At 37.9% G+C, this 27,563-nt stretch overlaps 1 protein-coding gene across 1 annotated transcript; it reads right to left on the bottom strand.

Annotated features, from left to right (window-relative positions):
* Positions 1 to 6,942: 6,942 nt before the first annotated feature.
* LOC110931481 (vegetative cell wall protein gp1-like) lies at positions 6,943 to 8,192 on the bottom strand. Its single transcript, XM_022174873.1, has 2 exons — positions 8,079 to 8,192; positions 6,943 to 7,986 (listed from the first exon to the last, which is right to left on the bottom strand). Exons 1-2 carry the CDS (start codon positions 8,190 to 8,192, stop codon positions 6,943 to 6,945), a joined length of 1,158 nt encoding a protein of 385 aa, XP_022030565.1.
* Positions 8,193 to 27,563: the final 19,371 nt, after the last annotated feature.

Genomic DNA, 27,563 nt, shown 5'->3' with positions numbered 1-27,563 from the left:
GTGTTTCTACACTTGTTTATCCACTAAAAATGTGTTAAGTTTATGTAAGACCCAAGTTTTAACAAAACTCATACTTTTCACTTGGTTTTTTCGAAAAACCACTCATGGATCTTTAGATCTACAAGATTACATCCTACTTTGATCTTTATTTTTCAAGAAAACATTTATTTATTCAAGTTCATAGTTTATGTGTGGATGATTCCATCATCCACAACATTTCTAACTTTCACATCTTGCTAGTTCATGTTTTTAATCATGATCTAGCATGTCCATATGATGATCCATATCATTTTTACTAGCAAACAACAAACAACAAGCATAACAACACAAGAATAACATGATTTCATCATCATTTTAACACTACTTCGTCTTAAAGTTAGTTCATGTTCAAGACTTGTTTGTGGTTCTTTAGAGTTCATATCATTTCATCATTCTTTTACTATTAACCATCAAAAATATGAAGAGGATGAAGATCTAAGAAACTTACCACTAGCACAAGGCTAGGGGAGTTCAAGAGTGTAAAAGTGGTGGTTAAAAGAAAATGAGAGCGGTCCTTGAGCTTCCGAACACACCAAGCTTGATTGTATGGTCTCTAGCACCTTTGGATGTCCTTAGATTGTATGAATGAAGCTTGATGATGGTGGTGGTGGTGTTCTTTGTTCTCAGCCGAACAAGAGAAAGGAGAGAGAGAGAGAGAGATGAGTGTTGTTTTGGTGGTGAAAATAAGAATGTTCATGATCCTAAGTGCTAATTTAGAAACCAAGTTCACCTCTTAACCTTTGTGTAATGTGCCTTATTATCCACCAACACAATCTAATAAAATATTCAAGAAAATCAATGGGTGGGTCACCCATGTAACCGTCGCCAAAGAGGGGGGGGGGTACAGGGTTGGGTTTCAATGGATGGTTACTAATTCTAGTTAGAATTTAAGTATTAAGTTTGTGTGTTATGATGTGTTGTTAATTATATAGTGTGTTAGGGTGTTCAGGGACCCTAACTAGCTCAGAAAAACAAAAACAATGTTTTTGGCAATATTTTTGTGTTCCGGGTAAAGTCCGGTTGTTTGGTTGGGTGTTGTTCTGTTAAAGTGCTTAATTAATCGTTAAGGTGTCTTTTATAATACTTTTAGTGACACATTTAATTCCCAACACTTTGGAAAGTATCTAGGACTATTTTGCCAAGTTTTTGCATTTTACTAGCATAGTTAAATGCTGAATTTTGTTATTTAGTGCAGAATTCTGCATTTAAAGTGTGTTTTAGGCACTTCCCGGCACTATAACTATCACCTAGTGACGCAGGTTTATGGTCCCCACTTCCCTACACTCCCTACTAGTGTAGTATTCTATCTCTGGCTTATATTGGCCTCAAAAACATTGTCTGTCTAGGTGCTGGCATTGTCAGCATGTTTTCTGGGTTATCCGTTCAGTGTCCTAACTGTGCTTTGTGCATAAAGTTTGTCACTAATGTTTGTATGAAATAAATGAAGTGACAGTATGAAATGTGATGCATATGTATGTATGTAACAGAAAACAGAAAGCAGTTTAATCACAGTTATAATCAAGCACAGTTATTAAGCACAAATTAAATATTAATTAAGTGTACGGATACCTGTAAATGTGAGGGTTGTCACATTCTCCCCCTATTAAGAAAAGTTCGTCCCGAAATTTTAGGTTCTGCTTCTAGTTGCAGGAGTCTTGGGAAATAAATGGGGGTATTTCTCTTTCATACGATCTTCACGTTCCCACGTGAATTCTAGGCCGTGTCTTACATTCCATCGAACTTTGACGAGCTTGACACTACTCCTGCGTGTCTTGTTAATCTTCCAATCAGTAACCTCAACTGGTTCTTCGACAAAGTGGAGCGTTTCGTCGACGTGAACTTCGTCGGCAGGAATGACAACCGTCTCTTGAGTTGGACTCTTTTTCAGGTTTGATACATGGAATGTATCATGAACGCCAATAAGTTCAGTAGGTAGGTCCAACTTGTATGCTACAAGCCCAATCTTCTTCAGAATTTTGAATGGACCAATGTAACGTGGATTCAACTTTCCATGCTTCCCAAAGCGTGCCACACCCTTCCCGGGTGAAACCTTCAATAAAACCATATCTCCCACCTCGAATTCCAGAGGTTTCCTCCTTCGGTCCGCATAACACTTTTGTCGATCGCGAGCCGCTTTGATGCGCTCTCAGATCTGTTCAATCTTGTCTGTCGTTTCCTGGACCAATTCCAGACCAACTAGTTGTCTATCACCTGCGTCAGCCCAGCAAATCGGTGATTGACATTTGCGTCCATAAAGAGCTTCGAACGGTGCGGCTTGAATACTTGCGTGATAACTGTTGTTGTATGAAAATTCGACCAATGGTAGGTGAGGGTCCCAACTTCCACCTAAATCCATTACGCAAGCTCGCAACATGTCTTCTAATGTCTGAATCGTTCGTTCACTTTGTCCATCAGTTTGCGGGTGAAATGTTGTACTTAGATTCAGCTGAGAACCAAATGCTTCTTGAAAGGATTGCCAAATCCTTGACACGAATCTTCCATCTCTATCTGAGATGATTGAGAGAGGCACTCCATGTCGTGAAACGATCTCTCTCATGTATATCTCAGCTAGTTTACTCGTGTTGTCTTTTTCCCTGATTGGCAAGAAGTGCGCAGATTTCGTTAAACGGTCTACTATTACCCAAATTATATCGTGGCCTTTGGGCGTCGTTGGCAGTTTCGTTATGAAATCCATTGAGATCTGTTCCCATGTTCATTTGGGTATTTCAGGGTGCTGTAGAAGGCCTGAAGGCTTTTGGTATTCGACGTTTACCTTGTCGCACGTTAAACATTTGCTAACATATACTTCAACATTGCCTTTCATCCTAGGCCACCAGTAGAAATCCTTAAGATCTTGGTACATTTTATCCGTTCCTGGATGAATCGAGTACCGTGACTTATGAGCTTCATCAAAAATGACCTTTCTCAATCCACCATACAGAGGAACCAAAATTCGTTTCATGAAGCATAAAGTTCCTTCCTCATTTGGTACCAACTGCTTCTCCATCCCACAGAGATACTCATCCTCAATATTCCTTTCTTTGAGAGCTTCTCTCTGCGCGACACGAATGTGCAAGGAGAGGTCTGTCTGGACAATCATTTCCAAAGCCCTAACCCTTATGGGCTTGATCCTTTCTTTCCGATTTAGGGCATCGGCGACCACATTCGCCTTCCCTGGATGATACTTGATTTCGCAGTCATAGTCGTTCAACAGCTCTACCCAGCGTCTTTGTCTCATGTTAAGCTCCTTTTGGTCAAATATGTGTTTTAGGCTCTTATGATCAGTGAAGATTGTACATCGCGTACCATACAAATAATGTCGTCAAATCTTCAACACAAATACCACCACGCCTAATTCCAAGTCGTGCGTGGTATACTTTTTTTTGTGGACTTTCAATTAGCGAGAAGCATACGCAATAACTTTCTGTCGCTGCATCAACACGCATCCTTATCCTTGACGTGAAGCATCGCAATATACCACAAAATCGTCTGTTCCTTCGGGTAGCGATAAGATCAGTGCATTACAAAGCTTGTTCTTTAACAACTGAAACGCTTCTTCTTGTTTGTCTCCCCAATCGAACTTTTTGTCTTTCTGCGTGAGGGAAGTCAAAGGTTGAGCGACTTTTTGAGAAATCCTCAATGAACCTTCGATAATAACCAGCCAAACCTAAGAACTGTCGGATCTCGGTTGGCGTCTTTGGAGTTTCCCAGTTCTTTATCGCTTCGATCTTTGTGGGATTCACATGGATTCCATTTCCATTGACCACACGTGCAAGAAATTGGACTTCGCGTAACCAGAACTCGCACTTCGAGAACTTGGCATACAATTTCTCCTTTTTAAGTAGCTCCAAAATGGCTCTTAAAAGCTGTTCGTGTTCATCCTTCGTCTTTGAGTAGATCAAAATATCATCGATGAACACAATCACGAACTTGTCGAGGCACGACTTGCAAACTCTGTTCATTAAATCCATAAAAACGGCTGGCGCGTTTGTCAACCCAAACGGCATAACCAGGAACTCGTAATGTCCATATCGAGTTCTAAAAGCAGGCTTGGGAATACTTTCCTCTTGTGTTCTCAGCTGATGATAACCTGATCGCAAATCGATCTTTGAGTAGTAACTTGAACCTTGCAGCTGATCGAATAGATCATCAATTCTCGGTAGAGGATATCTATTCTTGATTGTCAACTTGTTCAATTGTCGGTAGTCGATACACATGCGAAAACTACCATCCTTCTTCTTAACAAACAAAACTGGAGCTCCCCAAGGTGAGAAGCTTGGCCTGATAAATTCCTTGTCTAACAACTCCTGAAGTTGCGTCGACAACTCCTGCATCTCCGAAGGCGCAAGCCGGTAGGGTGACAGGCGCGGCGCCTGGAACTAAGTCAATGTGGAACTCGACTTGTCTTTGTGGCGGTAATCCTGGCAAGTCTTCTGAAAAGACTTCAGGATATTCCTTTACAACTGGAATGTCTTCAATCTTTGGCTCAGCAGCTTCTTTATCCATGATGTGTGCCAAGAAGGCAACACATCCCTTCTGTAAACACTTTCTAGCTTTTAGACAGCTAATGATTCTCAGAGGCGTATCGCGCTTTTCTCCATGGACTACGATCGTCTCTCCATCTTCTATTGGGATGCGGACGGTCTTTTCGTGACAAACAATCTCGGCTTTGTTGTTTGACAACCAATCCATCCCTACCACCACGTCGAAACTTCCCAACTCGACTGGTAGTAGATCAAAAGTGAACTCGCGTTCTCCCAGCTCAATTACACATCCTCGGACGACTTCATTCGCTTCAACTAGCTTTCCATTAGCCAGTTCAATTGAGTACGAAACGTCTAACTTACTAGCAGTTAACCCAAGCATATTCTTAAATTCTAACGATACGAAACTAAAATCGGCACCAGTATCAAACAGAACAGATGCAAAGCGTTGGTTTACAGGGAACATACCAGTGACAACGTTTGGATCCTGGCACGCTTCCCTTGCGCCGATGTTGAATACTCTCCCACGGACTTGATTCAGTTTTGGGCATTCCCTCTTAAAGTGCCCAACATCCCCACAATTGAAACACTCTGGTCCTCGTCCATTTCCATTTCCATTTCCACCTTGAGTGTTGTTTTGGTTGTGATTTCCATTCCCAGCTTGATTCGCAACATTTCCACGGTTTCCATTTCCGCCATTTCCTCCTTGTTGGCGGTTTCCATTACCATTCCCATAACCTCGATTACCACCATGCCCAGCACCAGTTCCGGCCCAACATGTATCCTTCGTGTGGCCGTTCTTTCCACATGACTCGCATTTCCTCAGTCTGCACTGACCAGAATGATGGCGCTGGCACGTGTCACGCTTGGGCAGAGTACCCATGTAACCCTTTCCTTTGTGTTCGACACCGGTTGTGGCTCTGGCCGGTGTGCTTGACTCACCCTTCTTGCTCACATTACAGGTACCTTGCTTGAAGTTGGAAAATTTTCGTTTGTTTTCACCAGACGACTCCACATGAGTCTCCTTCTTCTTCGGTTGAGTAACTAAAAACTTGTTCAATCTAATAGCTTTCTCAGTAAGTGCCACACTGAGATCAATGGCTTCCGTGATCATTGCAGGCTTGGACGTGGTAACCATGCTCATGATCTGAGGTGCCAATCCCCAGATAAAGCGCTCAACACGTTTAAATTAGGGCGTGACCATGTACGACACTACATGGGACAAATCGTGAAACCTTTGAACATATTCTGCAATCTTAGAACCCTCCATTCTTAGGTGCCAGAACTCAGTCTCTAGCCTCTGAATTTCAGCACGCGAACAATACTTCCTCCTCGTGAGCTCCTTCAGCTCATTCCATGATAACGCATAAGCTGCCGCTTCTCCTAAAGTTTGCACTTGCAGATTCCACCATGATAGGGCACCATCCAGAAACAGCCCTGAGATGTAGGTCACTTGTTGCTCGAGAGCACACTTGCTCATTCTTAGGACAGAGTCTATCTTTTCAGCCCACCTAACAAACGCAACAGCACCTCCAGTGCCGTCGAAATTCACAGGCTTACAGTCGAGGAATTGCTTGTAGGTGCACCCTGCACATACATTAGAATTTACAAATGGTGTTAGCGGTCGTGCTATAAATATCCAAATGTATTGTAGTATATCTCAAACGACTTAACATTACCATTGGGTGGATTGTTATTGCCGTTGTTGTTCAAGATATTTCCGCTTGTTTCGGCATGGGAGGCTGCATACTGAGCTATAGCCGCAGCAATTATCCCTTGGAGTTCCGCCTCAGTAGTGGGCATGCGCGCATCGCGTCGTGGAGGCATCTTCTAAAAAACGATCATGTCGGTCAGGTCACAGTAAGTAAATAATATACGTACGTAATAACATTCATCAATCACATAACATCACATGTTATAAAATTAAAACATATAACTCAACAAAGCATGTAGTGAGAACATTGCCATTGAGCTTCATTAATCACGACCACAATATTGTTTTACATGTTTAATAGTACATCATACATCCAATGATATCATAGGGTCACATCACCCTCAAATTACAAGTCAAACTACGCCTATCATATACAAAAAGTGTGATCTCTCAAAAGTCTTCGTAAGCTGGCTCAATCGCGACTTTCTCACCAAAATGATCGACCTGTATCAAACCAAAAATATCTATGCTGATGGCGGAGGAGGAGGAGGAGGAGGAAAATGAGCGAAAAGCAAGCGACGCATGTGCATCCAATCCTCCTCTAAGGCACGACAGACGCGCAGCAAATACGCAATCTGCTGCTCAGATGTCAAGAAACGAACGTCTGAATCGGGGGAAAACGGACGGGGAGTGTGCGGTGCTGCAAAGGGGGTCTGACAGTGACAAGGCGGATATGGAGCTCTCTCTAACTCCTGATACGACGGCTCAGTGCATCCTGCTGTAGCTGCAACGATGCAAGTATATCCTCCGTAGTGTTCCCCACTTGAATGGGTGGTACGGGTCAGATAATGGCATAACAGGGGGCGTAGTCCACAAAAATGGCTCGCTCGATGGTATGAAAGATGGTGCAGCAGGTGGTGCAACATGAGGAAACTGTGACAGAAACGGAAAAGATGATGTCAGTACAGGTGGAACAGAAACAGGCGGTTGCCTCGATGAACCCTCTCCAGGACGAGGTGGCGGTATGTCCTGGAGGAATGTGATGGGAAGATTAGTGCAATGAACGTCAGTGGTGTGTCGGGGAAATGATGGAATCTCAATGGGTGCAGAAACGGGTGCTACTGGAGGAGTGACAGATAGCACAAACGGTGGGTAATCGTCATCATCCTCGATCCACCCGTTACGGGTGTCAGCATAACGAGGATCTATGTGAGCGGCGAATGGGGCACGGTCAACCAAAGCCGGCACGGGATCAGGTAAAGGTGCATCAACAACAGGATCATCCACCACTGGTGGAGCAACAACGGGAAGGTCAACAATGGGTGGTGCAAGAGCTGGCGCATCATCAAGAACAGGGTCGTGCTCTGGTGCAGGATCAGGAGCAACAACAGGCTCGGGGGCCATGACAGACTCAGGGTCAACAAGATCCATGTCAAAATCGGCAGGGATGTCAAATAACGGAATAATGGGAGCCACTGGCGCCTCTAAGGGCTGGTCCATATGAATAAACTCGATCTCATGACCAGGATCGAACTTAGGAGGAAAAACTGGGTCAAAATCGTCATCGATCTCGTGGTCGAACTCAAACTCGTGTGACGGACCAGGTCCAGCTGACGTCGCCACGTCGGGGTCAGCGTCAGGAGAGTGATGCTGCACACCCTGGTTGTGCAGGGACGCGGATGCCACAGACTCCAACGAGTTTGGAACAGGTGAACCAAGAGGAGCCTCCTCTACAAGGGCCTCTGCAACAGGAAGGACAGCATCAGCATCAATCGGGGCCCCACCCTCATAGTCGTCCTCAGGGGGACCCTCCTCGAACAGATCAATGTCGTCATCAGATACGACATCGAGTGGCACATCCACCACGGGGAAGCAGCAAGCGGAACGGGAGCAGGGATCACCGCAAGAGGTAGATCCCCAGCAGGAATGCCATCAGCAGGCTGTATCTCAACTCCGATGTCTGGCAGAGCGAACGGCTGAAAATCATCGTCATCTGTACTCGTGGTGTCTGACATATACACGTCTCCCTCTGATGGTATCTCATCGTCTGAGACAACTGCCAGGGATCCACTGTGTCTGATACTCCTGTGTCGGAAGAAGAAACCATGGTGTCTATAACATAATCACATACATGCACATATATCAATCATGAAGTCAAATAAACATGTAAGTCACAATAAGACAAACAAGTAATTTTTCTAGTCTCCGTAGACTACCCTCCCAGCCTCTCAGACTGAACTTCCTAGCCTCTTAGACTAACTCCCTGGTCTCTAAGACCAACCTCCCAGTCTCTAAGACTAAACCTCCCCAATCTCTAAGATTGAACCCCTTAGTCTCTAACACTGAACCTCCCTCAGTCTCTAAGACTGAACCTCCCCAGCCTCTAAGGCTGAACCTCCCCAGCCTCTAAGGCTGAACTCCCTCAGTCTCTAAGACTGAACCATGAATTAAAAAAAAATGTATTTGTCCCTTTTTGTTTGTAAAAGTATTTTGTATCCTGGATCTGGACGTTTTAGTGTATGCAATGTAAAAATGTTTTCATGAGAGCCCTAGTGATTATAGTCTAGTTCGCTATGATCGAGGCTCTGATACCAAGCTGTCACACCCTGGCTTTTGAGGAAGCGTGGGTTTATTTGGTGTGACTTCTTAAAACCATAGCAACAATCACAACAATGCTATATGAAAATAAACACATGATAGTCATCCATTCATTAAGTTTTAAAAGTTACCACAACATCATTGTTTTAAAAGTCGACACATATAACAAAATACAACCATGACAAAATTAAAATGTGTTCATACGACACAACAAAAGACTTGAATAAAAACATGGTTTAGAGACGTGTAACCCGTCCAGGCATGGGTCACACCTCCTAAACCTGGATGACATCATATTTTTCCCTACGCAGCTTGACATGATTGCACACATCGCCATATTCATTAATTTCCTGAAATACATGTAGTTTGAAAAATCAACAAAAGTTCAGCGAGTCCATGTAAAAGTGAGTATGTATAAACCTTTCATGCATGAATAAAAGTCCCTGGTATGTAGCAATAAGGAAAAAGAGATAACTAATGGGTTGCAAAGCCACTAGTATGTGTGAAAAGGTGCAGGAAGACTCAAACCTAGCAAATTTGTTACCGGGCTTCGGCGGTAAGACACAGTCACCTCTATGGGCCGCCCCGGCCTCACGGGTGTGGGCTCACTACACCCAAATAGATCTATCACTCTTGTGTCCCTCGGCCCTAACAACGAGGATTGATGGCCTTAAGTGTTGTACCCACCCCTCACATGATCTAGTAGTAAACCCTCCCTATGCTAACCATACCATGTAAATAAATGTTTGTAATAATTTTCGCATGTATTTCACCCCCGAAGTATAAAATTGAAAACAGTAAAGAGAAAAGGGGGACATGAACTCACAGAAGTGCGTATCCTGTAACGTCAACCTCAAACTCGATCTGCTGCGTGATGACCTACACGTACAAATATCTATTAGGCGAACAAGCCGTGCCTTGGTTTAAGATTTAGTGTTTTGAGTTGCGTTACTTTGATATTATACTTGTTAAAATAATAATAATTATTTTAACTTTCATTTTTAGGAAAAATAGTTAGGCAACTATTTCGTATCCACACTTCTTAAGTATTTTATATGTGTATTTCCTTCCCAAGGATGGAGGTATTTATACACGTACACTTGTAATTCCGAAAAATATATTTTAAGTCCCACTTAGAAAAATATATTTAAATTATTTGTTTAAAACATCTTAATTCAAAATATACATATTTTTCCCAAAAATATTATATTTTACTTCATAGATTTTCCAAAATAATATTTTACCAAAAATATACGTGTAAAGGTATTTTTCTGAAATATTACATAGGTTACGTTTTAGCGTTTCGCATCGCAATAATAATTGCGTAACTTAAACATTTATTTTGTAAGAGTTTTGTTATTATTTTGGAGTCGAAATTTTATGGTATATGATAGTTATATTATTTTATCCTAAAAATAATATATCTAGTTCACATAATAAACAAACAATCACACAAGAGTTTTAGTATAAAATATATATTCTACATATATATTTATCAAATTTTATTTACGAAAATCAACCTCCGGCATTTAGTATTTTTTTTGTAATAAAAATCATGGCGAAGTTTATTTTGAAAACCAAGTAAAAAATATATTTGTAACACTTGTTAGAAAAATATTTTCTTAGTGTTGAAATTTTAGAAAAATTTCGCCAGAGTTTCCTTTATAAATGGAGGTGTCCATGCTTACTAGCATATCATTTTCTTTTATAAAATAATTCAATCAATCATCAACCAACGATATGTAACTTATACTTACCAAACTTGTCAAGAACAAGCATAAACCATAAACTCATGAACTTGAAAATTTATAAAAACATGTAGTAACTTACTAGCACACTTAGTAAGTCTTGTTACCTTCCAAAATGTGATTAGTTTCTTAAAAACTTCATTTTTAAAGAGTTTGTATTTTCTCAACTTCTAGTCATATTTTCTAAAAATATTTCTTTGTGAAATTTTCTTATTACACAAGTGTTTCTACACTTGTTTATCCACTAAAAATGTGTTAAGTTTATGTAAGATCCAAGTTTTAACAAAACTCATACTTTTCACTTGGTTCTTTCGAAAAACCACTCATGGATCTTTAGATCTGCAAGATTACATCCTACTTTTATCTTTATTTTTCAAGAAAACATTTATTTATTCACGTTCATAGTTTATGTGTGGATGATTCCATCATCCACAACATTTCTAACTTTCACATCTTCCTAGTTCATGTTTTTAATCATGATCTAGCAAGTCCATATGATGATCCATATCATTTTTACTAGCAAACAACAAACAACAAGCACAACAAGACAAGAATAACATGATTTCATCATCATTTTAACACTACTTTATCTTAAAGTTAGTTCATGTTCAAGACTTGTTTATGGTTCTTTAGAGTTCTTATCATTTCATCATTCTTTTACTATTAACCATCAAAAATATGAAGAGGATGAAGATCTAAGACACTTACCACTAGCACAAGGCTAGGGGAGTTCAAGAGTGTAAAAGTGGCGGTTAAAAGAAAATGAGAGCGGTCCTTGAGCTTCCGAACACACCAAGCTTGCTTGTATGGTCTCTAGCACCTTTGGATGTCCTTAGATTGTATGAATGAAGCTTGATGATGGTAGTGGTGGTGTGCTTTGTTCTCGGCCGAACAAGAGAAAGGAGAGAGAGAGATGAGTGTTGTTTTGGTGGTGAAGAAAAGAATGTTCATGATCCTAAGTGCTAATTTATAAACCAAGTTCACCTCTTAACCTTTGTGTAATGTGCCTTATTATTCACCAACACAATCTAATAAAATATTCAAGAAAATCAATGGGTGGGTCACCCATGTAACCGTCGCCCAAGGGGGCGGGGGGGGGGGGGGGGTATAGGGTTGGGTTTCAATGGATGGTTACTAATTCTAGTTAGAATTCAAGTATTAAGTTTGTGTGTTATGATGTGTTGTTAATTATATAGTGTGTTAGGGTGTTCGGGGACCCTAACTAGCTCAGAAAAATAAAAACAATGTGTTTGGCAATATTTTTGTGTTCCGGGTAAAGTGTTGGTGCATGCATCTGTCGACTTCATCTTGTATCGAGTCTTGTACTAGATTGTTAGATCAGGGCACACAGTTCGAGATAGTAGATTTAAAGGTGATTTCGCTTGAAGGAAGTAATTCCGCTTGAAATGCACATTGCTACTTTCAAGCGGAATCACATCTCTATGTATAGCATCCCAAGCGAAATCAGTTGTAACAGTTTATGATTTGGATACCGAGGTGCTGCCTGTTTGTCCAGTGATTGTAATCAGTGTTAAATCAATCAGAAAGAAGTTTAAAGTGATATTCAAGCTGTTTCGAAGTCTATTTCTCTGTTTCCGCCTTTGAAATAGATTAAAACTTTTCTGAATGACTCGTTTGGGTCACAAACCGATCCTACAAGTGGTATCAGAGCTCAGGAGGAGGAGTTCTTTCCGATTCAGCTTAAAATTTCTGTTTTCTACACCTTCTTTTCAAAATTAACAAATTTTTACAGTTAAAATCGTCTAATTTTCTCACATATTGTGCGAAACTTCGTCTTAACAAACCCTTGAGAGTTTCAGAACAAAATTCAGATTAAAAGTGGTAAAAAAGGACTAAAAAGGTAATTCCGCTTGAACGAACATTTTCTGATTTCGCTTCAAAGACATTATTCCGCTTGAGATTTTCAAGCGAAATCAGTGATTTGGCTTGAAATAGTCTGATTCCATTTCAAAGTTGCTATTTCGCTTGAAATTTCAAGGGAAATCTGTGATTCCGTTCCAAATTGTACTGATTCCGTTTCAAATTGGTGATTTCGCTTCAAGAGGGTATTCTGCTTGAACAGGGTTTTTGTTTGAAAGTTTGATTTCGCTTGAAGAGTTTCAGAACAAAATTCGGATTAAAAGTGGAAAAAAGGACTAAAAAGGTAATTCCGCTTGAACGAACATTTTCTGATTTCGCTTCAAAAACATTATTCTGCTTGAGATTTTCAAGCGAAATCAGTGATTTCGCTTGAAATAGTCTAATTCCATTTCAAAGTTGCTATTTCGCTTGAAATTTCAAGCGAAATCTGTGATACCGTTCCAAATTGTACTGATTACGTTTCAAATTGGTGATTTCGCTTCAAGAGGGTATTCCGCTTGAACAGGGTTTTTGTTTGAAAGTTTGATTTCGCTTGAAGAGGGTATTCCACTTGAACTGGTTATTCCGTTTGAAAGCCTTATTTCGCTTGAACTTGATTCCGCTTGAAACGTGTTGTTTTTGAAAAACGTGTTATCGAATCATGAGTGAAGAATTTGTAACGCATTCGCCACATCTCCGACTACTCCGGCTTCCATTGCTAAAAACATGAATTTGGAAAATGAGACTGGAACAATGCAAAAACCCCTGAAGCTAATGAGCATTGAGGAGTATTACGGATGGTAAGATAGGTTTGAAAATTGGGTTCAAGCAAACCATTAGAGATCTTGGGAATGTATTTTGAAGAAGTATGTTCTACCACGTACGGATCTGCAAGTTGAAAAGGAAATCTCGAAATTCAATGACAAAGAACATGACATGTACAAAGCTGAAAAGATGATGATTAGTCTATTTCAGCAAGCCATCAAAGAAGACATCTTTGTGTTGCTTCAACATGACAAGACCTCAAAATCAATTTGGGATGCTCTAAAAATCAAATTTGAGGGAAGTGAAAAGATGATTAAAAGTAAAAAGGCATTACTTAAGAAAGAATTTAATCTCTTCACCAGTTTGCCCGGGGAAGATACAAAGAAATTAATTGAAAGATATTGCCATTTAGTGCGATCCATGTAAATGTTAAACATAAACAAAGATCGTGAAGAATGGGTCGACAAGTTAGCTGACGCTTTACCTCAAAAGGAGTGGGGTACTTACTTGATGATCTTAAAGAACACTGGAGTATATGATGGTTTGACAATTTCTCAGTTCATCGAGAAGATTGAGGGTCAAGATCTTGAATAGCAAAAGATTGCGAGGATGAATAATCCGAGTGGTCAACAAGACGTGAAAATGTATTATAAAGGCAGTGTTCAAGAGGTTAAAAGAAGTTTGAAGATTCAAACTGCGTTTAGTGCTGGAAACTCATCTGAAAATGTTGAACAAAGTCCTAATATCATCAGTGGTTTCTCTTCATACCCAAGTGTCAATCCAAAGAGTTCATCATCAAGTTTCCATTTTCAAAGTACAAAAGGTGGTGGTTGTGTGATACAGTGCAATATTGCATTGAATCTTCTAGAGGGTCAAAGCATTTCTGAAGAAATTGCAAAAGATCACATGTCTTTACTTGCAACTGTGCTACAATCCTATGAAGGTTTGGTTGCAGGGAGAATTGGGAATCCTATGCTAACGAAAGAGGATTACGATCAGATAGACGCTGAAGAAATGGAGCTCATGGACATCAAATGGTGTCTAGCTAGTGTCCTGAGAAGAGCTGAAAAGTTCAAGATGATTACTGGAAGAAATGATTTTCTTGATGCACATGTTTCTACTTTAGGTTTTGATAAATCTAAAGTTACTTGTTTTCGTTGAAGGGAGAAAGGTCATTTCAAGAGGGAGTGCAAGAATAGAGAAGCAAATGAAGCAAAGAATCCGTTTGGAAAAGATGACTACTACCGGAAAGCCATATATCAACAAGTTGGTCAACAACAACAACAAGAACCACAAGTGGCTCATGGTAGAAAAGTGATAGAGGATTCTTCATAGAGAGCATGTTTAGTGAATCAAGAAAATTTTAGCTAGGATAAATACATTTCATCCGACAGCAAAGCATGCCTAATCAATCAAGATGATGAAAAGTTACCTGAAGGTTTTAGCTGGGATATGTTTGTGGATGAGAAAAGGGAGTTTAAAGCTTTCATTGCTAAAATTGTGAATGAACCAGATATGTTTACCGAGTGGATGAAAGCTATTGGTGTTAGTGTAAAGAATGAAGAAGAAAAGTCTGTCTCATCAGATGAAAGCTCACTAAGTTCAGATGAAAGTTCAGAAAAAGCAACTGTTTTTGATCAAACACCATCTGATTCTGGTTCTTCAGATGATAGTTCTAATAAATCAATTGAGTTTGATCAATCACCAACTGATAACAGTGGTGATGATGAAGAAGAAAGACATATTAATGTTGCAAAAACTCATCTATCTCCTGAAAGCTTTCAATTTTATTTTGCAGATCGATTGGAGAAGCTAAAGGAGAGACGAGCTGCAAAAGAACAAAAGAAAATGAAGTCTGAAGGTGTTGCTCAAAAAGATGAGACTGTTCAAAATGAAGAAGTTAAAATTGTTGCTGAGGAGATTGTTGAAGCTGAGAAGGTGATTGAAAGTGAAAAAGTTGTTGAAGCTGAGAAAATCAGTGAAGCAGAAAAAATTGTGGAAGTCATCAAACCTTGCTCAAAGTGTCTAGAATCATGCAAAGAATGTGCAGCAAAAGACGAGAAGTTGGCTGAGCTTGAGAAGATGAAGGAACAATTACTGTTCAATCTCAATTACATGAAGGAATCTTATGATGTATTGAATAGAACAGTAACTGGTCTTCAAAAGACAAATTCTGAGAGAGAAGACGCCTTGATAATGATGAATGCAACGATGATGACGAAACAAAAAGCTATAAACTATTACATTGAGGAATGTGCCAAGCTGAAACAAGAGTTGGAGACTGAAAAAATTGAGAATGAAAGAAACAGACGATTATTACAGAGTTATTCTAGTTCTGATTATCTTATTGATCGAATATATCCAACTGTTGCAGGTTTCGAAGCATTTCAGGATAAGAAGCCAAAGAAGAAGGATACTGGTAAGAAACCGAGTGTTAGCTATAACAAGTGTCCGCCTCCGATCTGGGAAGGTTATTCTCCCAGAAAACCAAATGAGGAGCAAGTTCAAAAGGCAGTCAATATAAAACTGAAGTCTAATATAACCGATGAATTACCAGAAAACATTGACGTCACTTTCACATCGTCTGACACTGATCATGAGTCTGAGTTAATAAAAAAGGCGGTCGATCAAGTGTTGGATACAGATGAGGAGTCTGAGTCAAAGTTTGAGTCTGGAGGTTCAGGTTCGTCAGTAAACAGTCCAAAATCATCGGTTAAACGGGCTTACAGTAAAGTGTTTTTGTTATCAAAATCGAATTTGAATGATGAAACATTTGAAGTAGCATATACTTTGAATGATTCTGACAAATTATATTGTGACAAAGAGTTTCCAATAAGAAATGTTAGATTTGAAATGATCAAAAAGGTTTTTAAAATGACAGAAATTAATATTTCTGAAATAAAAGATTTAAATCTTACTGAAAAACCTAAAAAATACACTTCAAGAGTTCAACAACGATTAAACAAGAAAAAAGGTTACAGTTCTGGTTCTGGTTTTCAAAAGAAACTAAACCATAACGGTAATTTCAAAAAGAAAGGTTTAGGTTTTATTCCACCTGAAAATGATAGAAATGAGAAAATTTCTAAAACAAATACAAAATTTGTTTCAGGAGGAAGTGCTGAAGAAGAACAGAAGAAACCTTTCTAGAGACAATCAAACCAGGAGTTTCTTGCTGAGAGGAAAGGGACTGGAGTTTTTCATAGAAAAGAGACTAGAACCTATTACAAGTGCAATGAAGTTGGTCACATTGCATGGAATTGCTCTCAAGCTACAATGACAAAACATGGAGTCTCTGAAAAACTTAAAGAAAAAGTTGTTGATGTTGAACCACCAACTGAAAAGTTTAAAATTTTTGAAAATTCAACTTATGAAGTTGGTGAGTGTTCTAAGAATTTTTTTTACAAAAAGAGAGCCAAGGACAACCAAATATGGGTTGTTAAGAAATTTTCTGAGAAAGTCGGCGATGAACCTGATTCCACAAAATCAGAGGAGCCACAAGTTGAGGTTAAAGAAGAAAAATCAGTGCCTTCAGTGAATGATGATAATTTTCCATCATTGAAGGATGAAAAGTTTAAGCAGAAAATTGGTAAGGTTGAGATCTCGAATCAGTTCTATTATGAAAAGAAAGAATTTTGATGTTGAGAAAGCTTTTAATGGCAATGTGAAAAAGATTTTTGAGAAAATGGTCGAGGGAAAGGCCAAAGGGGTTAAAGATTTTTATGCTACAAAGAAAGCAACTTATAACCCAACTGAATCAGAGTTAAAATCACCCAAGGTTGGTCAGACTTGGGTGGAAATTCTTTTCCCTTAAAAATCTGACTTGTCGGAGCTCCCAAGTTTGTAATCATGGAGCAGGAATCGGCATCATTATTGTTTAAATAGTTTTTGAGAAAGTTATTTTTTTTAAATCGTTGAAATTTTTACAGGTTGTGGACTTGCCGGAGCTTCCAGGTTGGTAAGTGTGAAGCAGGAATCGGCATCTTTATTGGTAAAATAATTTTGTGTAGATGTGATTTTCATACAAGTGGTAAATCAGGGACATTAAGTTGTACTTGATTTTCTTACAAGTGGTACAGAGGTTTGTTCAGACAAAGTGATTACTTAAGGTCATTAATTTGAACTTGATGTAATCCTCATATAAGTGGTTGAAAAACAAGGTGATGAATTGATCCCCGAACCTTCAGTGTTTAAAACAAACTTATTTTCCGGAAAAACCATTTTGATTAAAACAAACTTAAGTGTTTTGAAATCTAAATGGGAATATAGTTTGTTGAAAGGGGGTGTTCTGATTGTTTATGCCAAGTGGATGGCGATTTGAAGCGATTTGATATCAGTTGTCAATTTTCTTGTATAGTTTGTTTTCAAATTTCTTTAAATGTGTTTGCATTTTAGGGGGAGTAAAAAATTTTAGAAAATCCAAAAACATTAGAAAATTTGAAAAAGACAAAAACATGATAAAAATCAAAAACGAGTTTTTGTTGTGTAAAGAGGAAATGATAGTACATGAGTGGACTATCACGACATGCTAAAGAAATGGAAAGTATAAATGTGATAAACAATCTCACTGTGGATGTACCAGTAGGTTTTTACACATTCAGTAGACTGTATTCGAGATATAAATCTAAATTTCAAACTTGCTTATGTTGTGGGTAACATTTCTTGGATATATGGGTAACCCCCGAAATCTTGTTTGAAAGGTCCCTCTTTCTGAGATACTCAGTGATATCTGGGGTATTATCCCGGGACTTCTGATTTTGCGGAAGCAATGGCCTAGTCCCCGTATAATACTTTCTACAAATGCTTGAAATATAGCGCCTCCCCCAGCATAAAAATGATGAAACATTGAAAAATGCTAATCATGTGATGTTGAAGAAAAGATCCTCTAAAGGGGACACACCTAAAAGTCGAGCCGTCATCTCTCTGCTGAACGAAAGTTCTGACCAGAGCTCTCACGGTTTCACATCTAACCCCTTACAGATATCATCTGTGGTATATTCACCTGTAAGACTGAATATTGGGATCTGGATACGGGAGTATATTCAAGTGGTGGGACACGCGAATAAGTTTAAGTGCTTAAGACATTAATATCGTATCTCGAAACAGTTGAACTTTGTGTGAAAATTTAAGTGGACCAGTATACTGACAATCTAAGTGAATTGTTTAGAACTTAAAATGAAATGAAGCTTAACGGTGTTGGTGATTTGTCTCATAAACTGATATGATCTTCTTACATAAACTCATAAAATATTGTTTGTTAATATTTCTTTACTACATTTCATTTAAACTCAAAAATCCAAAAAGATTTTCGACAACTGATGTTGAAAAGCAGATTTTCAAAATTCTAAATGCTGAACATGATGATCATTTTGAGGGGGAGTCCGTTAAATCTAAAAATGTTTGAATATTCTTCTGCAAGTGATCACAGATATTCTGGTTGTTTTGAAAAGGAGAGCCTGAGTTGGTGCATACATATTAATATTAAATTGTTAAAATTGTGAAATTTATTATGAGGTAGAGTCTGTGAAGGAAGGGCCAGGTTACGATACTGGAACTGATGCTACTGATGAACTTAAAGAATCAAGAGATCTGATCCTGAGCAAAAGGAGAGCCAGGTTTTTGATCCCGGAACAATTCAAGGGGGAGTTTGCTAGAGAAAGAAGAATTTGGAGAAAGGCTAAAGCCAGGTCGAGATTCTGGAAGCCCGAAGACTGATCAAGATTGAAGATAAGAAGACTCGACACTTAAGACTCATCAACATCTGAGGGGGATTCTGTTGGTGCATGCATCTGTCGACTTCATCTTGTATCGAGTCTTGTACTAGATTGTTAGATCAGGGCACGTAGTTCGAGATAGTAGATTTAAAGGTGATTTCGCTTGAAGGAAGTAATTCCGCTTGAAATGACATTTGTCACTTTCAAGCAGTATCAACACATTACTAATTCCGCTTGAAATGCACATTGCCACTTTCAAGCGAAATCACATCTGAATATATAGAGCATCCCAAGCGAAATCAGTTGTAACAGTTTATGATTTGGATACCGGAGGTGCTGTCGGTTTGTCCAGTGATTGTAATCATTGTTAAATCAATCAGAAAGAAGTTTAAAGTGATATTCAAGTTGTTTCGAAGTCTATTTCTCTGTTTCCGCCTCGCCTTTGAAATAGATTAAAACTCATCTGAACGACTCGTTTGGGTCACAAACCGATCCTACAAGTGGTATAAGAGCAAAAGGAGAAAGAAGAATTTGGAGAAAGGCGAAAGCCAGTCGAGATTCTGGAAGCCCGAAGACTGATCAAGATTGAAGATGAGAAGACTCGACACTTAAGACTCCTCATCATCTGAGGGGGAGTCTATTGGTGCACGCATCTGTCGACTTCATCTTGTATCGAGTCTTGTACTAGATTGTTTGATCAGGGCACGTAGTTCAAGATAGTAGATTTAAAGGTGATTTCGCTTGAAGGAAGTAATTCCGCTTGAAATGACATTTGTCACTTTCAAGCGGAATCAACACATTACTAATTCCGCTTGAAATGCACATTGCCACTTTCAAGCGGTATCACATCTCTATATATAGCATGCCAAGCGAAATCAGTTGTAACAGTTTATGATTTGGATACCGAGGTGCTGCCGGTTTGTCCAGTGATTGTAATCAGTGTTAAATCAATCAAAAAGAAGTTTAAAGTAACATTCAAGCTGTTTCGAAGTCTATTTCTCTGTTTCCGCCTTTGAAATAGATTAAAACTCCTCTGAACGACTCGTTTGGGTCACAAACCGATCCTACATAAAGTCCGGTTGTTCGGTTGGGTGTTGTTCCGTTAAAGTGCTTAATTAATCTTTAAGGTGTCTTTTATAATACTTTTAATGACACATTTAATTCCCAACACTTTGGAAAGTATCTAGGACTATTTTGCCAAGTTTTTGCACTTTACTAGCATAGTTAAATGCTGAATTTTGTTATTTAGTGCAGAATTTTGCATTTAAAGTGTGTTTTAGGCACTTCCCGGCACTATAACTATCACCTAGTGACGCAGTTTTATGGTCCTCACTTCCCTACACTCCTTACTAGTGTAGTATTCTATCTCTGGCTCATACTGGCCTCAAAAACATTGTCTGTCTAGGTGTTGGCATTGTCAGCATGTTTTCTGGGTTATCCGTTCAGTGTGCTAACTGTGCTTTGTGCATCAAGTTTGTCACTAATGTTTGTATGAAATAAATGAACTGACAGTATGAAATGTGATGCATATGTATGTATGTAATAGAAAACAGAAAGCAGTTTAATCACAGTTATAATCAAGCACGGTCATTAAGCACAAATTAAATATTAATTAAGTGTACGGATACCTGTAAATGTGAGGGTTGTCACAATAATAACAATGCAATTTGCATGTTTATCTCAGCTCCTCCCAACTCGTGCTAAAAAGGTTCCTCAAATTCGAGTAGCAAGACAGAAGACATCACAAAACATACATCATGAAAGTCTAACGGAATATCGCACTGTGACTCTATCAACCACATAACTTAGGCAAGTAACACATGTATTCAGTCTGTAGTGCTAAGTGTGCAATCACATGCAACATCATACATAAGTGTACACTAGATATGCTATGCAATAAGTAAATGAGAGACGAACCTTGCAATCTCGAGCTGAGTGTCATGGTCGATTTCGAAGCTGTTCGGTTATAGTCTGGTTTTATAAAAACGTTTTAAAACCTAGTTCACTATAACCAGTGGCTCTGATACCAAACTATCACACCCCCAAAATACCACATGCGGAAACACCACGGGATGTGTGACGTACCAGGATCCAGCCACTAACCACATTGAACTATAACAAGATATTAAATAAAAGATTTCATTTATTTCATAACATAGTTTCAAATCATAACTTAAAATCAGAACGTTCAGTGGAAGCATAACGTAATTCGTTATTCAACTATTTCAAAACAAGTGTACGAAACCAAAGAACATGTATCCAAGAGACTCGACCCATGACCACTCCATCACTCCTAGATAGCAAGTTCCACATCCATGAATCTAACGTCTTGCAAGCATGCAGACAAGTGTGTCAGACGACGCTGGTGAGTTCAAAGTTTGTTAACACGTTTAGTTACCAGATATGAGTTTAAAACATTTTTAGAGATTCGATGTTGTTAATAACTCGATTACCGCAGATGGCTCCAGATTATTTGCCCTTCCCCAATGCTCTATCAAACATTTGTCGAGTGGTTAAGGTAATTAGTTCACGCCCATCCTCGCCGATACGGTATGAGGGTACAAACCTAATAGCGCTATCAACTAATAACCCCATTGCCTCCCCGACAACCAATTCGGTATATGATGGGACTTAAATGATAGATATGAGTGTATTAACCAACATCCCGAGTTTAACATTCCAGTCAAACCCAATAACCCAGTACTCCTCCCCGGAATACCTACAAGATGTCCCTCCCCGGGACGCATGCTTGAAAAAGAGCAGTGAACTCACCTTAGATTTGCTCGGTATATTAAGTTACCCGGTCCAGTTAGTCAACCAACCCTATCGTGGTTACCAATAACATCAGTTTCATAATCAACTAGGTCACGTAATTCACACAGATTTTATTCATCACAAAGATCATTGTATAACATTTAGCAAGTATCCCGTTCCCATACAAGTCCATATCCTATGTGAATGTCACATAACAACACACAACAGGTGAGTGTTCTAATTACACAAGTCAATCAGGTTTCTCATTCATAACCAACATTGTTATCATATATCAGATAGTATTCATAACACAAATATCCATTATCATATTCAACATACACAGTTTCACTGTACTGCCCATTAACTCCTATACAGCATCCTTACGAAGAATCAATCTTCGTGGGATGTCTTCACGGTGAAGATCCCATATAACGAAGGATTGTCCTTCATCGGAGTTAAGTTTGGCGAAGAATCCCTCGGCGAAGAATCATTCTTCGTCGAGGATGATCATGACGAAGTACCCTAAGGGCTCGTCGGGGACCAGTCAACAAAGAGTTACATCCTTCGTCATTGCACCTTAACACATTCCACAAACAGATCACATTCCATAAACAGATCACATAACATATTTCAACAGTCTGTTATCCATGTTCATACAACCCTAACTAGCAGCCGTTAACTTCATATCAATATTCTAATCATCGCCTATCAGTTTCATCGTGATCCAGGTTTTAAACAAATCAATATCACATGAGTTATCATCATCAGTAGTCCAACAAGGCCCTAACTAACATTTAATGAATTCCAATAGATAAAGACCTCATGTAATTGTTCAACCAATCCGTGACAAATCATTATAATTCAATTCCCATACCCTAGTAGCATATGTATGACAGTCTTTCTAATCGACATAAATCCACTTCACAACAGATTATGTATGGATCCCTAAACTCCATACGGTCACAACATATCATATAACAATTTCACATGAAATCAAGAATAGTATAATCAAGAGTTTAAACACGGTGAAACTACCAACCTCGAGATGGTGAAGTCGGGTGTTAGAATGGTGCCAAGTAAGGCACAAGACAACTCAGTCGAAGGAGAAGACGCCTCGAAGAGATAACTGCCGTCGCTAGTTTGGGAATAGTCTAGGGTTTGCATCCTCAATGTTTTGCAAAAACTCCAAATATATGCACACGAGGAGGCTAGGCCTAGGACGTCTTGGGCTCGAGGGATAGACTGGGCCAACAGCCCCTTTTGGCGAAGTGTCTCCCTCGACGAAGATTATTCTTCGTCGGAGTGCTTTGGCGAAGACCCCTTCTCGACGAAGAGTCAGTTGTGACGAAGAATCAACCTTCGTCGAAGGTTGATTGTGAAGAAGGATTATTCTTCGTCGAGTGCAAACAGGGTTAAACATAATTATGTTATGACTAACCATTACACCATACTTAAGTTCTCGCGTAACACCCAAACGTAACAACACTTTAATCATTCAAATGTCATGCACAAGATACAACATAAAATGAATTGCGAAACAAGTGATGCGTAGATGAAGGACCTTGAGATCTCGGGTTATCACAAATATGATTGGTGGCATGATCCTGGTCAGTCACACGCCTCACGGTAGTACTCCACATGTGGAAATTAAGAGTGTGACAACGTGTCAACGAGCTCTACCGAATAGTTAACCAAATGATTCGATGGGAAGTTGTTAACTTGTTGGAAACAGATGCAGTATACTTGTTAAGTTCCATTTATTGTCGGTGATAAATACAAAGTTTTGGAAACACTTAGTTTCCAAGAGGTTTAGGACATATATATTTATATAAACACTAGGTTTTTTACCTGCCGCGCGTTGCGGTGGCGCCGACTCGTTTTCGAACTAAATTTACATTGAAGCGTAGAGCAATCCAAATTCATACCGTTGAATGAAAAATGTATTATACGACTTGTTTCCAAACAAAATTTACGACAAAACAAATTGCAACTCAAATCGAATGGATTAGTTCAAACGTTATGTAATTCGTTAACCATATGAAAACACACGTTTTAGCTTATCTAATTGAACTCAATGTAACCTATATAAGCATTGCGATTGGATCAAAACGTAAAGTAATCGAATTTTTACCATACAGTCATAACGTATTATATGTAACCCGACTGATACATAGAAAACGTAAAGGTATAAAGGAAAATTTGACATGTGTAATCAAAAGGGATTAATAAGAGATTTTAAAAAAGGAAAAAATGAAACCACAATTTGATTCCACTCGATTGAATACAAAATTTATGGAACATATATAAAATAAGCACAAAAACGTATTATATTTTATGTTAAAACATAGATCGAATCAAATTTACGCTGACACGCACATAAAAATATATACATAAAAATTAGTATATTTCACTCACTCAAGGTAATAATGTACTTTGAAGTAATGTATGGAGAAATGTATTTTGTCTTAATATATTAAAAATATTATTATTATTATTGTTAGAATACATATAAAATGCAGAGAAACCTTAGTTAGTATTTACCTTTGTACCTTTGTTTGTTATTTACTTTTCTAGTTAAATTAGGTAGTCAAGTACTCAAGTTGTTGAAATGAAGGCTGAAGCAAACAAATGACAAAATACATTAATAGCATACAAAAGAAAATGAGAGTAGGGTTGGTGGCATGTAGCCACCGACCTTTCTCTTTAATATATATAATATATACATATAAATATAATTATAGAAACGTGTTAGTCGTCCCCAATGGTCGTACGTATATGTAACGAATATTTTTATAAAAATAATACTTTGTAAACTCGTATAATGTATTCACGCGTTTCTGATTACTCATCATACACGTTGAAGGATAGTATTACGACTCGTCGTCATTTTCATAAGATGTGGACACACACACACACACACACACACACACACACATATATATATATAGGGTTAGGATCGTGTGAGAAGCACTAAGCTAATTGAGAAACTTGAAAAGCATTCTGGAACACTCATTGTCCCTAAGCGTTTCGTAATATACACATATATATAGTTTAAAAGTGATTATATACATATGTGTATAATTCAAGATTTGACAATATACATATATGTATATAGTGAATTTTAAACTATGCATATGTGTATATTACGAAAAGCATAGGGAAACGTGTGGTCCAGAAAGCTTCTCAAGTTTCTCAAATAGGGTGGACTTCTCTTAGGATCCCTACCCTATATATATATATATATATATATATATATATATATATATATATATATATATATATATATATATATATATATATATATAGAGTGGGGATCCTACGAAAAGTGTGTTTTTCCTAAAAAGTGTAAAAAGTCATAAAACACAATAATTTCAGGCATAAAACACACCTAAAACTCACAAATAATAGAATGAATATTACTAAAACACCATATTCAAACTCTAATACTCCATAAAAACTTCAAACACACCATCGTAGAACTATGAATATAAAACACACAATGCTAAACAACATAAAACACAATAATATTTGTCATTCCACAATCAGAGCCTTAACATCTAAAACACAACACAAAACCCACATACATGATGTTTTAGTAATCTTCATCATATTATTTGTCGGTTTTTGGTGTGTTTTATGTTTGACATTATGGTGTTTTATTACTTTTTACACTTTTTAGGAAATTTGGGCTTTCTGGCCAACTCCTATCCTATATATATATATATATATATATATATATATATATATATATATACGGGATCAGGAGAAAACGGCAAAAAGTGTGAGAACGGTGAGAACGCATCCTGGGCCGAACACGTGGCGTGGGGCATGATAAGGGTCTGAGGGGTTTTTTTGTCTTTTTAGTATTCTTCTCCTTTCACGATTTTCGCATTTGACATGCTTCTTTATTTTGTGCGTGCAAGATAATTTTGGCGTTATGTAGAATTATTAATATTTTGGCGTTTTAGTGTTTTTTTTCTCAGATTTCTTCTCATTGAATTAATTCTTTTTGTGTCACATAGTTAATTTTTTGGCGTTATGGCTTTTTCCATGTTATTTTTGGCGTTTTGTATCTTTTTGTTAATAATTGATTACCATAGATTAATATTTTATAAAACTACAATAACACGAAAATCAAAATAAACTAATAGTCTTCCGTAGGTGGGATTACATCAGAGATGTACCCATCGCTTTGTTCATCACTTTCTTCAAATTCTTCATCATCAAATTTCATTTTTGCATATAACGCCATTAGCTCGTCTCTTCTTGCTTCAGCCTATTCTTGAATATCAATGCATACTTAGATTTTGGATCATTTGAAGGTGTTAAATCACAGAGTTGTTCAATGATAAATAGCAACCCTGTCTTCAACATTTCTTCCATTGGCCTTGAATATTGCACCCCGTTTTTATAAGTCACTTCAAGTGTTCCTTCTTTCTCATGCAATACCCAACTGCTAAGTTTTGGTATATGAGTATCTTCATTATCATCATCATCTTTATCATCTTCTGCTGGAAATTTTCTCTTCAGTCTTTTTATTACAGTTCTCGTTCTTTCACAATCGTTGTCTATTGGAACCCCAAGGGCCAGGATATCCTTCTGAACATTTTCATTCATTCTCAGCATGGCTTTGATTGTCCTTACCTTTACCCTTCTCCTGTCAGAGAACTTTATGATGAATCGTTTCTCTTTCCTTTCAAACCTCCATGCAATAACCTTAGCCATTTTTAAATTTTTTGGCGTTTTGGACAATATGTGGCGTTTTAGTCAAATTTTTTGGCGTTTTTGAGCTTGGGTTCTCATTTTCTTCTTTTATATTGACTTTTTTCCCGCGTATGACAGTTAATTATGGCGTTTTGAAAAAGATAATTAATTATAATAAATGTTAGTAATTATGTTTCCTATCGTTTCATTTTACTGTTTTTTGCAGTTTACCGTGTTTTGTTTTCAGACTCAACTGTTTTAATGGTGTAACACGTCAAATCTATTGACGGCTGTAATTATGGCGTTTTGTTTTCCAATGGCGGTTAAATAACTATTGGACTTCTTTTCTTTTATATTCTTTGCACATTGTTTCACGCATTTTTTATAATATTAGTTGTTCAAACTAAATTTATTATAGTTTGGTAGTTTTTTGGGGGCGGTTTTATGGCATTATGGCGTTTTACACGTATTTGCTAATTTTGGCGTTTTATTATATTTTTCATTATAGCATTAATATTCTTTTGTTGTTTATTAACTGACAAAACAAACAATAGATAAAGAAAATTAAAAAAAAAAAAACAAAGTAGAAGCAATTTATAATTTTAAATCTTCAGTGTCATCAGTCTATTTTTTCTTTTGAAATTACAAGAAATGTGACAAATAAATGGCGTTTTGGGTTTGGCGTTGTTTATTTTCTTTGTTCATGTGTTGAAGTGTCTTTGTGGATGTTGGAGACATAGATCGACCCCGTGTGGGTGGATGCTATCTGCCTGTCGTCTTCATTATAATCATCGAGGCCAAAGTAGCATTTACACTGGTATAGGTCTCTTCTTATCATCCAAACCTTCTACAGGAACAAAGATGACAGTATGTCATATGGGTGTCATCAGTCCCTCTTTTTTCAATTTTGTCCGTCTCATGCAGCAAAATCTTACTACACTCACGTAATAAATCATTAAATGAAGATTCATGTAGAACATTACTGAGGATCAAAGAAAAGATGTTTGTTATCGTTGTATTTTTTGGCGTTTTACATTGAGTTGTAAATTTTTTTAGCAACCACTGTGTGACGTTTCTATTTATAGAATTTTTTTAGCGCGTAGTTTAGGCGGGATGTTATTTTTATAATAAAAAATGTAATTAACATTTATCCGGATGTAAGCTTTCGCGTTATATATAATGGCATTTCATATTTTTGGATTTTTTTTTATCCAGAGAGCTTAAATAAAAACATAGAAAAAAGTAC

The sequence above is a fragment of the Helianthus annuus genome, chromosome 3, assembly GCF_002127325.2.
Source record: "Helianthus annuus cultivar XRQ/B chromosome 3, HanXRQr2.0-SUNRISE, whole genome shotgun sequence".
Lineage (NCBI taxonomy): Eukaryota > Viridiplantae > Streptophyta > Magnoliopsida > Asterales > Asteraceae > Helianthus > Helianthus annuus.
This window is presented reverse-complemented; position numbering and strand designations above follow the sequence as displayed.